Source organism: Manacus vitellinus, unplaced genomic scaffold, assembly GCF_001715985.3.
Source record: "Manacus vitellinus isolate BGI_N305 unplaced genomic scaffold, ASM171598v3 scaffold_6_pilon, whole genome shotgun sequence".
Taxonomy (NCBI): domain Eukaryota; kingdom Metazoa; phylum Chordata; class Aves; order Passeriformes; family Pipridae; genus Manacus; species Manacus vitellinus.
The window spans coordinates 34,754,863-34,768,226 of record NW_021940750.1 but is presented as its reverse complement, the minus strand read 5'-3'; the positions used below and the strand labels follow the sequence as shown (position 1 = coordinate 34,768,226).

Here is a 13,364-nt window from a genome sequence, read left to right as displayed (position 1 = left end):
CCTAAGGGGAAGGGGAGGGATGAATCTTCTTAACCTAAGGGGAAGGGGAGGGATGAATCTTCTTAACCTAAGGGGAAGGAGAGGGATGAACTGTGGGCAGGAGAAGGGAATAAGCAGGGAGGGAGGGAGCTGTACATAGGGAGGGAGCTGTACAGAGGGATGGAGAGGCCAGGAGCTGCCTGGCCTTGCCGCCAGGCTCAGTTGGGTCCAGCCCAGCACCGCTGAGAAGTGGTGTCTTTGCTGTTGTCCGGTGCTGTTCCAGGCACATTGGTTATCTTGGTGGAGAAGATTACTTAGTTACTGCCCGTCGAAAAGCAGACAAGACTGCATTCTGCATGGTGGAGTAGGAGGAGCAGTCATCTTTGGTCATGGCTTCCAGGGCTGGAAGAGAGAAGAAGGGAGCCACAGTCAGAGCCCAGATCTGTGGGGAGGTGAGGAGCCCCTCCTGCCAGGGCCATCCCAGCCAGCTCTTGCCATGGCCAGGAGGGAGCACGGCCCACCAGGATGAGTCAGAAGGTACTGGCCCTCAGTCCCCCCATGACCCTGAAATGTGTCTCTGCTCTGCCCGCCGCTCCCCTCATCCATGCAGGGAGCAGAGCCCTGTGCAGGTGGGGCAGGGATTGCAGCTCCTCCCCACGGGCCTGCAGGGACACCCTGCTGTCCTCACTCACCCTTCATGACGGGCTGCAGGTCTTGCATGTGCCATGCGGCGACCCCTGGGAACAGAGAGCTTGTCAGGGCCCCAGCAGCACAGCTCCCCCCAAGCACTGCTGCCAGCCTGGCCACATGTCCTCCAGCCTGGCGGGGCTGAGCTCGGGGCCTTCCCGCATCGGGACACCCAAGGGGGTGGCTGGCAGAGGGTGGCAGCAGCAGCCAGGGCACTCGGGACTCCACAGCATATCCCTGGGCCGCATCCTGCTGCCGCTGCAGCAGCCGGGGCTGGGGCCGAGCTGTAGCAGGGTGGGGAGGGACCGCGGGCTTGTGGCTCACCCATGAACCTGACGGCCACCTCTCGCAGGGGCTGCTGTGGGCTCTGCAGATATGGCAGGGCTTGGTGCAGGTGCTCATCCCTTCGGCTGACATCCTTGTCCATCTGGAGAGAGCAGAAGGGCATGGAGGGAAGGGTTGGCTGAGGTTCTGCCCCTTGGCCGGGCGCTGCCTGCACCCAGCAATGGCCTGCCCTGCCCACAGAGCCCTGTGGCCTGGTGGTGCTGGGCTTTGGAGGGAGTGGAGGACTGGGTGCTCCCGGGGAGCCATGGGGCTGCCCTGCCCCACGGCCCAGCTGGGCCAGGGCTCCAGCAGCCCCCTGGCTCGGGGGCAGAGGAGCCTGGAGAAGAGCCTGCAGAGCCAAAGGAAGGCAGCAGCATATGGGGTGCAGGCTGGTGTCCCACAGGTGGGTGCAGCAGTGGGCAGGGGCACAGGGCCAACCCCACACCCTGGGCATCTGGGGCTGGGGGCTTGTCCAGCCTGGGGCTGGGCCTTGGGGGTCGTCCTTACCAGGCAATCGCAGAACTTGATGGGCTGCTGTCTTCTCAGCACCTGCTCGAGATCCCTCCTCTTGAGGAAACTTGCAGCACAAAGCAGTGTTTCCCGAGAGGCCTGCAGAGCAGCAGAGAGTGGGACATGGCATCACAGCCCAGGGCACAGGACCTGCGTCTCTGGGCCAAGACCAGGAGGAGGCTGGAGCCTGCGAGGCACCAGGGCAGGAGACGGCCGAGCCCCCTGCCACAGGGACACCAGAGCCCACAGGTGCTCACCTCTGCCACGCACTGGTTCTCATCGTGCAGATGGAAGAACAGGGGGACCAGGCTCTGGTGCACCTGCATATTCAAGGTCTTTCGTCCCTCTTCTGCAAGCAACTCCATCACCTCTTGGAAGAGGCGAAGGGAGAGCAGCTGCACTTGGGTGTTGTCCTGGTACAAAAGAGGAGAAAAAGACCTGAGCACTGGCTGCTCCAGGCCCAGCAGGCATAGGCACAGGCCTGAAAATCCACAGGGCACAAAGTTTCCAGGCAGCACCAGGCACCCAGAGCCTTACGTTATCAAAGAGTGGCCGGAGCGCCTCAGCCAGCCTCGGGGCAGTGGAGCTGAATGCTTCGATGTCCTTGTCCTGGAGCATATTCAGGAATACAGAGAGGGTCATGGCAACCACATCTCCGTCTCCATCATGAAGCAGCTCCACGAGGTGCTCAGCCAGGCTGCAGATGCTTTCGGCCTGTGTGGAAGACAGTGCTGTGCTGTGAAGCCCTGAACAGCTGCACCACCAACAGCTCTCTGGCAGTGCAACCCCACGCTGCTGCCCCAAAGGCCTGTCCTACAAGGCCCAGGTAGCTGAAGAGGGAGGCAGGAGAGCTGGGAGCAGCTGCCACAGCTCCCAAAGCCCAACCAAGCCCAAGAGACTGAGCTCCCCAGCCCCAGGCTGCCAGTATGGCTTCAGCCGGGTGTCCCCTTCTCACCATTGAGGGATCCACACTGAGCACCAGGAGTCCTCTGAGTGCCAGGCGATGGCTCTCAGGGCACTGGCTCTGCAGGTGCCTTGATAGGATTGGCAGGACACTCTCATGACATCTTCTCCCCTCCACATAGTCCAGGAGCTGGAAGGCAGAGAGCAGTGATGAGGTGCCCAGGCTGCAAAAGCCCGGATCCGCCCAAGGCTGGGCCCAGGCAGCAGCACAGGTCGTGGGCAATTGAAGCTGTGAGAGGGCAGAGAGGGGGGAGGCAGGTGGTTGAGGCAGGGCTTGCCACCAGGCTCACCTCAACAAGGAAGGCCAGGGCAGGCAGCTCCCAACTGGACTTCTCCTTGCTGAGCAGCCCAAGCAGATGGGTTGTGATCAGGGAATAGAAGGGGATGAAAATGCTGTGCATCTCCCTGTCAAGGAAAAAAAAGAGCCATCAACCCTGAGCAGGGTGAGCAAAGCTCTTCCAGGACTGACGCCCAGAGGCCTGGTCTTCCTCCCGTAGCCCTGCATGGACACGGGCTCTTTGGGAGGTGGCTCCTCCTGTGCACCCTCCTCTCGCTTCCTTTTCCTAACTGTTCATCCATCCCTTGGTGCCAAGACCCTCTGGCCCATGACCACAGGGGCTGTGTGGGGTGCCCCGTGCCCATGGGAGAGATGGTGGTGGCAGCAGGGAGAAGGGTGTCTCACCTGGCCAGCAGCCCCACTGCATAGTGGTGGGTGTCAGGATGGAGGAGGGTGTCCCAGCCACGCTTGCGTTCCACTGCCACCATCGCATCCTCCCAGTGCAGACAGCAGAGCAGGGCCTTGATGGTCTGTACTGCAAACCTGTGTGCACAGCAAAGGCCAGGTCATGCTGGGAGCCCTGGGCCCAGCCCCGAGGGCATGGGAGGGAGAGAGGACTGGGATGGAGCACCTGTTGGGGTCGTTGGGAAGGTCATGTTGCTCCTGGCATTGCCTCCAGAAGGTCTTGACCTCCTCTGGCATCTGCTCTGTGCTCATGTAGACTTGGAAAAGCAGAGCCACGAGGAGTTGGGGGGCATAAATCATCAGTGCATCTTGGCACTGGGGCTCCTGCATGATCAGCCGCAGTGCCAGGGTTGCCTGCAATAAAACCACGTGGAGACAGCGCTCAGTGGCCAGACATCCATGAGCAGGGCCTGAGTGTGGGAGGGAGAGGGCAGGGGAGACACAGGGGGAGGAGCCGGCCTGGTGGCCCTGAACCTGCCCTTCAGCCAGCTTTGCAGCCCAATGCCTGAGGCAGGGAGATGCAGTGGTGGGGGAGGATGGAGAGCGGCTGGAGAGGTGACCTGGGGAGGAGGAAAGGCCAGTTGCAGAAACTCACAGCCAGGGCAAAGACGTCTTTGTTGTCGCCGTCGGAGGAGGACAGGCTGTACAGTGGCCAGTCCTCCATGACTTGCAGCAGTGTTGGGAGCACCTTCTCTGCTGTCGTTCCTGAGGAGGCGATGGTCCTCCAGATCATTGCAGCAGCTCTGTGGAGCCAGAGCCCTGTGTCAGGGGGCTCTTGGCCACAATGCCCTGGCCTGGGCAGCTGTGGGGGCCCAGGTGACAGAATCACAGTGCCTTGAGGGGCAGGGAGGGTACATGGCAGCAGGATTGGGGGCTGACAGGCCAGGGCTGGGAAATGGAGGGGTCAGAGGGTCCTGGAAGTCTCCATGTGTCTGTGAGAGCAGGTGGGACAGGCTCTCTGGGGTGATGGGTTCTAAAGGCTGGTGAGCCCTGAGCCAGGAGGGCAGCTGGGCCCTGTACCTGTCACACACTGGGGCACGGTGCAGGAGAGACATCACCACGTCATGAGGGTGTGCACCAACCAGGCTGAGAATGTTAGTGTGGAGGCTGACATCTGAAGACACATGGAACGTGAGGCACTGGTGGATGTACCTCACGATGGCCGGAACCTGGAGGGAGAATGGGGGAGAGTTGGAGAGCTGCCAGAGTGAGCAAGTTGCCCAGCTTCTCCGGAGAAATGCTTCCCTTCCCTTCACACTGTGCTGGTCTGAAAGGCTTAGGGGACCAGCAGATGCAGCTTGAGGTGCCACAAGACCCCTGGGGGATTCCAGCTGTTGCGACTTGCTGCTTACTTGCTTCTGATTGGGAATATCTTTCTCATTGACAAATCTAAATTGGGGGCTGTGTTGGGTTCCTGTGGCCAGGTCTTGCTAGCAGGGGGACTACGAGGCTGGCCTCTGTTAGAAGCTGCTAGAAGTTTCCTCCCGTTTGGCAGAGCCAATGCCAGCCAGCTCCAGGATGGACCTGCTGCTGGACAAGGCTGAGCCAATCAGTAACAACAGTAATGCCTCCATGATAACATATTTAATCAAGGAAAGAAATTTATCGCACAGAGGAAAATTTCAGCCAGGGAAGAGCAGAGTGAGAAGATGGGAACAAGGTAGACACCAAAGTCAGTGCAGAAGGAGGGGCAGGAGGTGCTCCAGGCACCAGAGCTGAGGTTCCCCTGCAGCCCCTGGTGCAGACCATGGTGAAGCAGCTGTGCCTCTGCAACCCATGAAGGAGAAGCGGGCTGCAGAGATCCACCTGCAGCCCATGGAGGAGCCACAACAGAGCGGGTGGATGCCCAAAGGAGGCTGTGACCCTGTGGGAGGCCCATGCTGGAGCAGGGTCTTGTCAGGGGCCTGCAGCCCATGGAGAGAAGAGCCCACTCTGGAGCAGGTTTCCCTGGCAGGACCTGTGGCCCTATGGGGGACCCAAGCTGGAGCAGCTTGTTCCTGAAGGACTGCACCCCATGGAAATGGGATCCCTGTGGCAGCATTTTGTGAAGAATTGTTGCCCGTGGGGTGGACTCATGCTGCAGAGGTTCCTGAAGGAGTGTCTGCTGTGGGAGGGACCCCACAGGAAGCAGGGGAAGGAGTCCTCTCCCTGAGCAGCAGCAGAAACAACAACAGACCATAAGATCCATTGCCTGTCTCCCTGCACTCTTTGGGGAAAGAGGAGGTAGAATTTGGAAGGAAGGAGGGGTGGGGAGAAGGTGCTTTTAGGTATTTTTTTCTTCTCACTGTATTGCTCAGATTATGTTAGTAATAAATTTAGTTAATATCTCCACTTTGAATCTGTTTTGCCCACAATGGTGATCAGTAAGTGATCTCTCTCAGCTCCTAACTCCTGAATCCTTTGTTGGATTTTCTCTGCTCTATCCAGTTGCAGAGAGGAGTGAGAGAGTGTCTTTAGTGGGTACCTAGCATCCCTAAGAGGCCTGCCGAGCAGCAGAGACCAGGACATGGCATCACAGCCCAGGGCACAGGATGTGTATCCCTGGGCCAAGACCAGGAGAAGGCTGGAGCCTGCGAGGCACCAGGGCAGGAGATGGCCAAGCCCCCTGCCACAAGAACACCAGAGCCCACAAGTGCTCACCTCTGCCATGCACTGGTTCTCATTGTGCCAGTGGAAGAACAGTGGCACGAGGCTGTGATGCACCTGCGTATTTGTTCCCTCTTCCACAAGCAACTCCATGACCTCCTGGGAGAGGCGAACAGAGAGCAGCTGCACTTGGGTGTTGTCCTGGTGTAAAAGAGAAGAAAAAGGCCTCAGCACTGGCTGCTCCAGGCCCAGCAGGCACAGGTACAGGCCTGAAAATCCACAGGGCACAACGTTTCCAGGCAGCACCAGGCACCCAGAGCCTTACGTTATCAAAGAGTGGCCGGAGCGCCTCAGCCAGCTTTGGGGCAGTGGAGCTGAATGCTTCGAAGTTTTTCTCCCGGAACATATTCAGGAACACAGAGAGGGTCATGGTGACCACATCTCCATCTCCATCATGAAGCAGCTCCACGAGGTGCTCAGCCAGGCTGCAGATGCTTTCGGCCTGTGTGGAAGACAGTGCTGTGCTGTGAAGCCCTGAACAGCTGCACCACCAACAGCTCTCTGGCAGTGCAACCCCACGCTGCTGCCCCAAAGGCCTGTCCTACAAGGCTCAGGCAGCTGAAGAGGGAGGCAGGAGAGCTGGGAGCAGCTGCCACAGCTCCCAAAGCCCAACCAAGCCCAAGAGACTGAGCTCCCCAGCCCCAGGCTGCCAGTATGGCTTCAGCCGGGTGTCCCCTTCTCACCATTGAGGGATCCACACTGAGCACCAGGAGTCCTCTGAGTGCCAGGCGACGGCTCTCAGGGCACTGGCTCTGCAGGTGCCTTGATAGGATTGGCAGGACACTCTCATGACATCTTCTCCCCTCCACATAGTCCAGGAGCTGGAAGGCAGAGAGCAGTGATGGGGTACCTGGGCAGCAGGAGCCTGGAGCCGCAGAGGCTGGGCCCAGGCAGCAGCACAGGTTGCAGGCAACATCGTGGGCAGCTGTGGCTGTGTGAGGGCAGAGAGGGGGGAGGCAGGTGGGTGAGGCAGCGCTTGCCATCAGGCTCACCTCAACAAGGAAGGCCAGGGCAGGCAGCTCCCAGTGGGGCTCCTCCCTGCTGAGCAGCCCGAGCAGGTGGGTTGCGATCAGGGAATAGAAGGGGATCAAAACGCTGCGCATCTCCCTGTGAAGAAAAAAAAAGCCATTGATCCTGAGCAGGGTGGGCAAAGCTCTCCCAGGACTGATTCCAAGAGGCCTGGTCTTTCCCCACCAGCCCTGGACGGGACACGAGAGTTTTGGGAGGTGGCTCCTCCTGTGCACCCTCCTCTCACAGCCTTTTCCGAACTGCTCATCCATCCCTTGGTGCCAAGATTCTCTGGCCCATGACCACAGGGGCTGTGTGGGGTGCCCCGTGCCCATGGGAGAGATGATTGTGGCAGCAGGGAGAAGGGTGTTTCACCTGGCCAGCAGCCCCACTGCATAGTGGTGGGTGTCAGGATGGAGGAGGGTGTCCCAGCCACGCTTACGTTCAATTGCCACCACCTCATTCTCCGAGTGTAGACAGCAGAGCAGGGCCTTGATGGTCTGCACTGCAAACCTGTGTGCACAGCAAAGGCCAGGTCATGCTGGGAGCCCTGGGCCCAGCCCCGAGGGCATGGGAGGGAGAGAGGACTGGGATGGAGCACCTGTTGGGGTCGTTGGGAAGGTCATGTTGCTCCTGGCATTGCCTCCAGAACATCTTGGCCTCCTCTGGCATCTGCTCTGTGCTCATGAAGACTTGGAAAAGCAGAGCCACGAGGAGTTGGGGGGCATAAATCATCAGTGCATCTTGGCACTGGGGCTCCTGCATGATCAGCCGCAGTGCCAGGGTTGCCTGCAATAAAACCACGTGGAGACAGCGCTCAGTGGCCAGACGTCCATGAGCAGGGCCTGAGTGTGGGAGGGAGAGGGCAGGGGAGACGCAGGGGGAGGAGCCGGCCTGGTGGCCCTGAACCTGCCCCTCAGCCAGCTTTGTAGCCCAATGCCTGAGGCAGGGAGATGCAGTGGTGGGGGAGGATGGAGAGCGGCTGGAGAGGTGACCTGGGGAGGAGGAAAGGCCAGTTGCAGAAACTCACAGCCAGGGCAAAGACGTCTTTGTTGTCGCCGTCAGAGGAGGACAGGCTGTACAGTGGCCAGTCCTCCATGACTTGCAGCAGTGTTGGGAGCACCTTCTCTGCTGTCGTTCCTGAGGAGGCGATGGTCCTCCAGATCATTGCAGCAGCTCTGTGGAGCCAGAGCCCTGTGTCAAGGGAGTCTTGGCCACAATGCCCTGGCCTGGGCAGCTGTGGGGGCCCAGGTGACAGAGTCACAGTGCCTTGAGGGGCAGGGAGGGCATGTGTCAGCAGGATTGGGGGCTGACAGGCCAGGGCTGGGAAATGGAGGGGCCAGAGGGTCCTGGAAGTCTCCATGTGTCTGTGAGAGCAGGTGGGACAGGCTCTCTGGGGTGATGGGTTCTAAAGGCTGGTGAGCCCTGAGCCAGGAGGGCAGCTGGGCCCTGTACCTGTCACACGCTGGGGCACGGTGCAGGAGAGACATCACCACATCATGAGGGTGTGCACCAACCAGGCTGAGAATGTTAGTGTGGAGGCTGACATCTGAAGACATATGGAACGTGAGGCACTGGTGGATGTACCTCACGATGGCCGGAACCTGGAGGGGAAATGGGGGAGAGTTGAAGAGCTACCAGAGTGAGCAAGTTGCCCAGCTTCCCCTGAGAAATGCTTCTCTTCTCCCCACACTGCGCTGGCCTCAAAAGCTTAGGGGTCCAGCAGATGAAGCTTGAGGTGCCACAAGACCCCTGGGGGACTCAAACCCTGGCCACAGACTGCTTACTTGCTTCTGATTGGGGACACCTTTTTCCTTGAAAAAGTCCAAATTGGGAGCATCAGTCACACTGTGTGTGGGTGTGGTGTCAGCGTTCACGATGCTCTCAGTCGTTGTGGTGTCGGACTTTTCCATGACATCAGTCGGTGTGGTTTCAGCATTTGTTACTTCATCAGTCGTCGCAGTGCCAGAGATTCCTGTGCCATCCATTGATGCCGTGTCAAGGTTTGATGTGCCACCCATCAGCATCAGTGCGATGTCAGCCTTTGCCATGAGATCAGTCGGTGCTGTGCCAGAGGTGGTTGTCTCATCAGCCAAAGCGGTGTCCGAGTTTGCTGCACAATGAATCGGTGCGATATCAGCCGTCGCCATGAGGTGGGTCAGTGTGGTGATAGGGCTTGTCAGGTCACGGGTCAAAGCAGTGTCAGAGGTTGCCGTGGGATCAGTCAGCGTGGAGTCGACATCAGGCTTTGCCTTGGGGTCGTTTGGCCTGGTGTCAGGCTGTGCCGTGCCCTCAGGTGGTGTGGTCCTGGGTGTTCTACGCCGAATCCCTATGAATTTCAGAAACCTCTGCAGGAGAAGAAAGGGCAGGGAAGAGAGGAAATTCCGATGGAGTGCTCCAACAGCAGTGCTCCAACCGCAGTGAGCGGTGACATGAGGCGCAGCCCAGGTGGAGATGGCTGCAGGTACCTGAACTGCTCTGCGGAAGCGGCCGCGGGCACGGACGTGTTCTTCTGTCCGGTGCTGGCCTGGATCTGCCAAAGGGCAATTGCAGTCAGGGCTGTGGGGTTGTGGGAGATGGCAGAGAACACAGCCCGGCCCTGTGCTCCACAGGCAGGGCCAGCATTGGGATGCCCAGTGGATGGAGCAGGGGTGCTGGGGGGGGTCAGCCTTGACCCCTCTTCCTCCCTCCCTTTGGCTGGGCTTGTTCCACAGGGGACGGGAAGGGGCCAAACTGGCTGCAGCCACCAGCCCTGTGGCCCAGCTCCAGCGCTCACCCTGCTGCAGGGGCTGGAAGTTTTGCATCTCCTCAGGTTGCCGTGCTGGGGCAGGCCCAGGGCCTTCGTTCTTCTTCCTGAGAAACCTGCACAGGCCAGAGCGTCTCCCTGCCATGCCACAGTCTGGCCTCGAGGGCACCTGCAGGAGAGACAACTCGGAAAAGCCTCTGGTCACAAGTTCTGCAGAATGGCCCCAAGGGGACCTTCCACAGGGATTGGAGACCCCTCAGACAAACTGTGGGTCCCCAAGTCCTGTGGTCTGGCCTCAAGGGCACCTTCCACAGGGATTGGAGACCACTCAGACAAGCTGTGGGTCCCCAAGTCCTGTGGTCTGACCCCAAGGGCACCTTCCACAGGGATTGGAGACCCCTCAGACAAGCTGTGGGTCCCCAAGTCCTGTGGTCTGGCCTCAAGGGCACCTTCCACAGGGATTGGAGACCCCTCAGACAAGCTGCGGATCCCCAAGTCCTGTGGTGTGGCCTCAAGGGCACCTTCCACAGGGAGTGATGATGCCTCGGAGAAGCTCTGGGTCACCAACTCCCGTGGTCTGGCCTCGAGGGCACCTTCCACCAGGAGTGGTGGTGCCTCGGAGAAGCTCCGGGTCACCAGCTCCTGTGGTCTGGCCTCGAGGGATGTTGCTAGTAGAAGAATCCTCGGAAATGCTTCGGGTCAGTGAGGAACGAGTTGGCTGCGAGGAAACTCCTCACAGCACCGCTCTGTCCCGTCCTGTCCAGACGCGTGCTCCGAGCACAGTGGCGTGGCCGTGTTGCTGCCACACACCTATATCAGGACGTGTCACAAAGGGCCCTTGGACACACTGCCCCATCCCATTGGCGATGACCACCGTGTCACAAAGGGCCCTGTGACACACTGCCATGTGCCCAGGGGCCTCCCCCAGCCCAGCCAACCTGCCCCAGGTTGCAAGGAATCCATTTCCTAAAGTGTCTCAGACAGCTGGACGTGAACTTTAGGAACGTCTCCAAAAAGGAGCAAACACTTCCTCCTGTGCCTGCTCATGGCAGCAGAAGCAGCCCCCTTGGCTGCTGACGCAGCCGCAGCGGGATGGGCACGGGGCCTCCACAGAAGCTGGCATGGCCTCCTTGGGAGAAATCCTGGCTGGTGGCCATCACAAACACAGGGGTGTTACACAGAGAAGCAAATTTGTGGGCAAGGGCACGAATGCTGCTCTGACCCCTTTGGCCAGGGCTGCACCGAAATTGGCAGGTCTGGCAAGTCCCTGCCAAAGGAGACCTGCCAGTGCCCCAAGTCCTGGCAGGAGTGGTGCCCATCTCCTGTCCCAAAGACTTGTGCCCCTGTGGACTTCCCTGCCAAAGGGCAGCCAGAGCCAAGAAGCATTGATGTCTGCGCTCTTGCAGGGGGCTGCTGGGAGGAGCTGCTGCAGCAATTGGTGGCACTGCTTGGCATCTGCCAGAGGGCAGAAGCTGTGGCTCCTTGCTGGAATGATTTCTCCATGGCAGTGATTACCTGCAGCACAAAAACCTCTTTGCTGTGAAGGCACAGAGGAATCTGGCATTTAATAATCCTAAATTCAGGAAAGCATTACTTCCCATTACTCAACACAAGGAGTTGAAAGACGTTGCAAGCTTCCCAATTTAACTTCATTGGGAGGACCGGAGAATGTCACATATTTGGAATTTTTGCTTCCCCTCTCATACCTGCAACTCATTTGCCTTCACATGGTCCATGGAGAGTCAGTTTCAAAAAATGAACAGAGGCACCAAAACTGAGTGTTGTTCGGTTTGCAAACTGTTTTCTATTAAGGGATACGAATAGACTATTTCTGGTAAGGGGTAAAAGCTCTCAAGGAACAAAAGTTCCCTCAGTGTTACAAAAGCAGCCCAAACAAGTGAGGATTTTGCTAAAACACTAATTCTCCCTCTGGTGCAGATAGCTAACTCTCCAGGAAAGCCTTTGAAGAGCTCTAAGCAAAGTAAAATCTGTACTGGACGATTGGGAGTTTAGAGAGCGAATGCTCCAGCCTTTCTAAGGCCTTCTGCCTCATCCTATGGACACTCAGGCGGGTGCTTTAAAGTTCAGGCTGTCTTGAAACCTTGCCTGCAGCCATGAGTGAGCCCCAGTGAGGTCTTCTAAGAATTGTGGGTTTCCCTTGGTGGTCAGGGTGGATTCTCTCCCAGGACTGACTCTCAGAGGCCCGGTCTTTCTGCACCAGCCCTGGATGGGACCTGTGTGCTTTGGGAGGTAGATCCTGCTGTGCCCAGTTGGGGCTGGCTGGTAGTGGTTCCATTCCAAGAGGTCCCATGTCACTGAGCTCTTCCCTGCCTTGTAGTGTTAGTAGGTGATCCTGATGGCCATGCATTTGCTCTGCTGTACCAGCTCAGCTAAGGTAGAGGGCATCTCTGAAGTTGTATCACTTTGGCTGCTGTGGTTTCAGCTGAGCTGCATCAGTAAGAGATTTTTCTGGGCTTCTAGTCACGTCAAGCACCAGCACAGAGTGCACATGGCAGATGTGGTGGGGGATGCAGATTACTGTCTTCAGCATGTGGGTGAGGAGCAGAATCAGCTCAGATGAGGCTGGTGTGGTTATACATGCACAGCTTGGATCCAAATCCAACCCTTGATATTAAACAGCCTCGAACTCCAAGATTTATTTCAGAATAATGCAATCAGTGCTTAACTAAAGAGTTTTAATGGGAAAACATTGCAAAGGTGCTACCAGGGTTAAAGTGCAAATACAGTTCGTGAGCAACTCTGCTTTAGCAGGGGTTTGGCTGTAATTTGTTCACTGGACTGACAACATACCCATCTTCCCAGAAGGAACTGCGAACTTCCCAGTTCTTCAGACCTCTTGTGTACTGTGATTTGACAATACTGTAAATCCAGCTTTAGGGTTCCCAGAACCAGAAAAAAACCCCCAGAATCCTATGCCCCAAAGTGCTGATGTTGCTGCATAGATTCCCTCTGCCTGTCTGAGTGTGCACTGAGGGCACTGCTGGTGTAGCATTGCACAGATGAGTTTTATGGCACATCTCCTGTCACCTGCCTTCCTTCAACTGGAGAAACAACCAGCTCAGGCTCTGACCTGTGCTTTCTGGCTAGCTGGAGAGATCAGATGCCTCTGGCTTCTGCAGATCCCATTCACACCGCTGAGAAATGGGGTACAGCTGCATCCAGTGCTGCAAAGCTGCCAAAAAGCAGGCACAGTGCAGCTCCATGCTCTGGGGAAGGAGGAGAGGCAGACAGGGAGCTGGTACGGGGGGTTTCTCTGCTCACTGGCACCCAGTGATGTCCCCTTCTCCTGGGATGCTGAGGGGGCTTCACTGACTCCCCCTATCCCCAGGTCTCCCCTTGTCCCTTCTCTGGTGCAGGGCTGGGAGCTCCGCCCTTCCATAGGCTGTTTTGGCAATCTTCTCTGAGCTGTATTGTGGCTCCTGCCACTTGACATGTTCTTCCATTTATGGGCCTGGAAAACAACAGCAGGTGACTTCGGGAGGATACTGGACATAGGACCAACAAAGCCCCATGGAGGACTTTGTTTTTTGTCTTCAAAGGTGTGTTTCTGCCCACAGGGGATGTCCGTGGCAAAATTCCCTGTGCTTCCATGGGGAGTGCCCCTGAGTGGGGGTTAATCTTCAAGTGCTTTGCCTGCTGCTGCCAAAACCACCTCTTCCAGGTGACAGGCCTAGCCTTTAAGAAGGGGTGCCCCACTGCTTATGTGGCACATAGGAACCTCTAGTACCGTGGTGCCAG

The 13,364-nt window shown here is 57.9% G+C and overlaps 2 protein-coding genes across 2 annotated transcripts; both read right to left on the bottom strand.

The window, feature by feature from the left end:
* Nucleotides 1-289: 289 nt before the first annotated feature.
* Nucleotides 290-2,864, bottom strand: LOC108641303 (maestro heat-like repeat family member 5). The gene is made up of 7 exons (XM_018082156.1): nucleotides 2,754-2,864; nucleotides 2,038-2,214; nucleotides 1,758-1,913; nucleotides 1,498-1,599; nucleotides 991-1,093; nucleotides 672-716; nucleotides 290-381 (listed from the first exon to the last, which is right to left on the bottom strand). Exons 1-7 carry the CDS (start codon nucleotides 2,862-2,864, stop codon nucleotides 290-292), a joined length of 786 nt encoding a protein of 261 aa, XP_017937645.1.
* Nucleotides 2,865-3,686: 822 nt separating this feature from the next.
* LOC108641301 lies at nucleotides 3,687-9,750 on the bottom strand. The gene is made up of 13 exons (XM_018082155.3): nucleotides 9,636-9,750; nucleotides 9,328-9,392; nucleotides 8,647-9,207; nucleotides 8,315-8,463; nucleotides 7,890-8,037; nucleotides 7,461-7,648; nucleotides 7,235-7,372; nucleotides 6,844-6,958; nucleotides 6,535-6,672; nucleotides 6,117-6,293; nucleotides 5,846-5,992; nucleotides 4,226-4,374; nucleotides 3,687-3,948 (listed from the first exon to the last, which is right to left on the bottom strand). The coding sequence occupies exons 1-13, from the start codon at nucleotides 9,748-9,750 to the stop codon at nucleotides 3,687-3,689; spliced, it is 2,352 nt and encodes a 783-aa protein (XP_017937644.2).
* Between the last annotated feature and the right edge of the window lie 3,614 nt (nucleotides 9,751-13,364).

Bases quoted from the DNA above. Each gene is read 5' to 3' on its own strand.
- LOC108641303 (XM_018082156.1), bottom strand. From the start codon at position 2,864: ATGCACAGCATTTTCATCCCCTTCTATTCCCTGATCACAACCCATCTG. The intron at 2,215-2,753 runs GTGAGCCTGGTG...TCTTCCACACAG, and splicing joins CCCTGGCCTTCCTTGTTGAG to GCCGAAAGCATCTGCAGCCT. The intron at 1,914-2,037 runs GTAAGGCTCTGG...CTTTTGTACCAG, and splicing joins TCCGGCCACTCTTTGATAAC to GACAACACCCAAGTGCAGCT.
- LOC108641301 (XM_018082155.3), bottom strand. From the start codon at position 9,750: ATGGCAGGGAGACGCTCTGGCCTGTGCAGGTTTCTCAGGAAGAAGAAC. The intron at 9,393-9,635 runs GTGAGCGCTGGA...GCCCTTTGGCAG, and splicing joins CTTCCAGCCCCTGCAGCAGG to ATCCAGGCCAGCACCGGACA. The intron at 8,038-8,314 runs GTACAGGGCCCA...CTGGCTCCACAG, and splicing joins CGTGCCCCAGCGTGTGACAG to AGCTGCTGCAATGATCTGGA.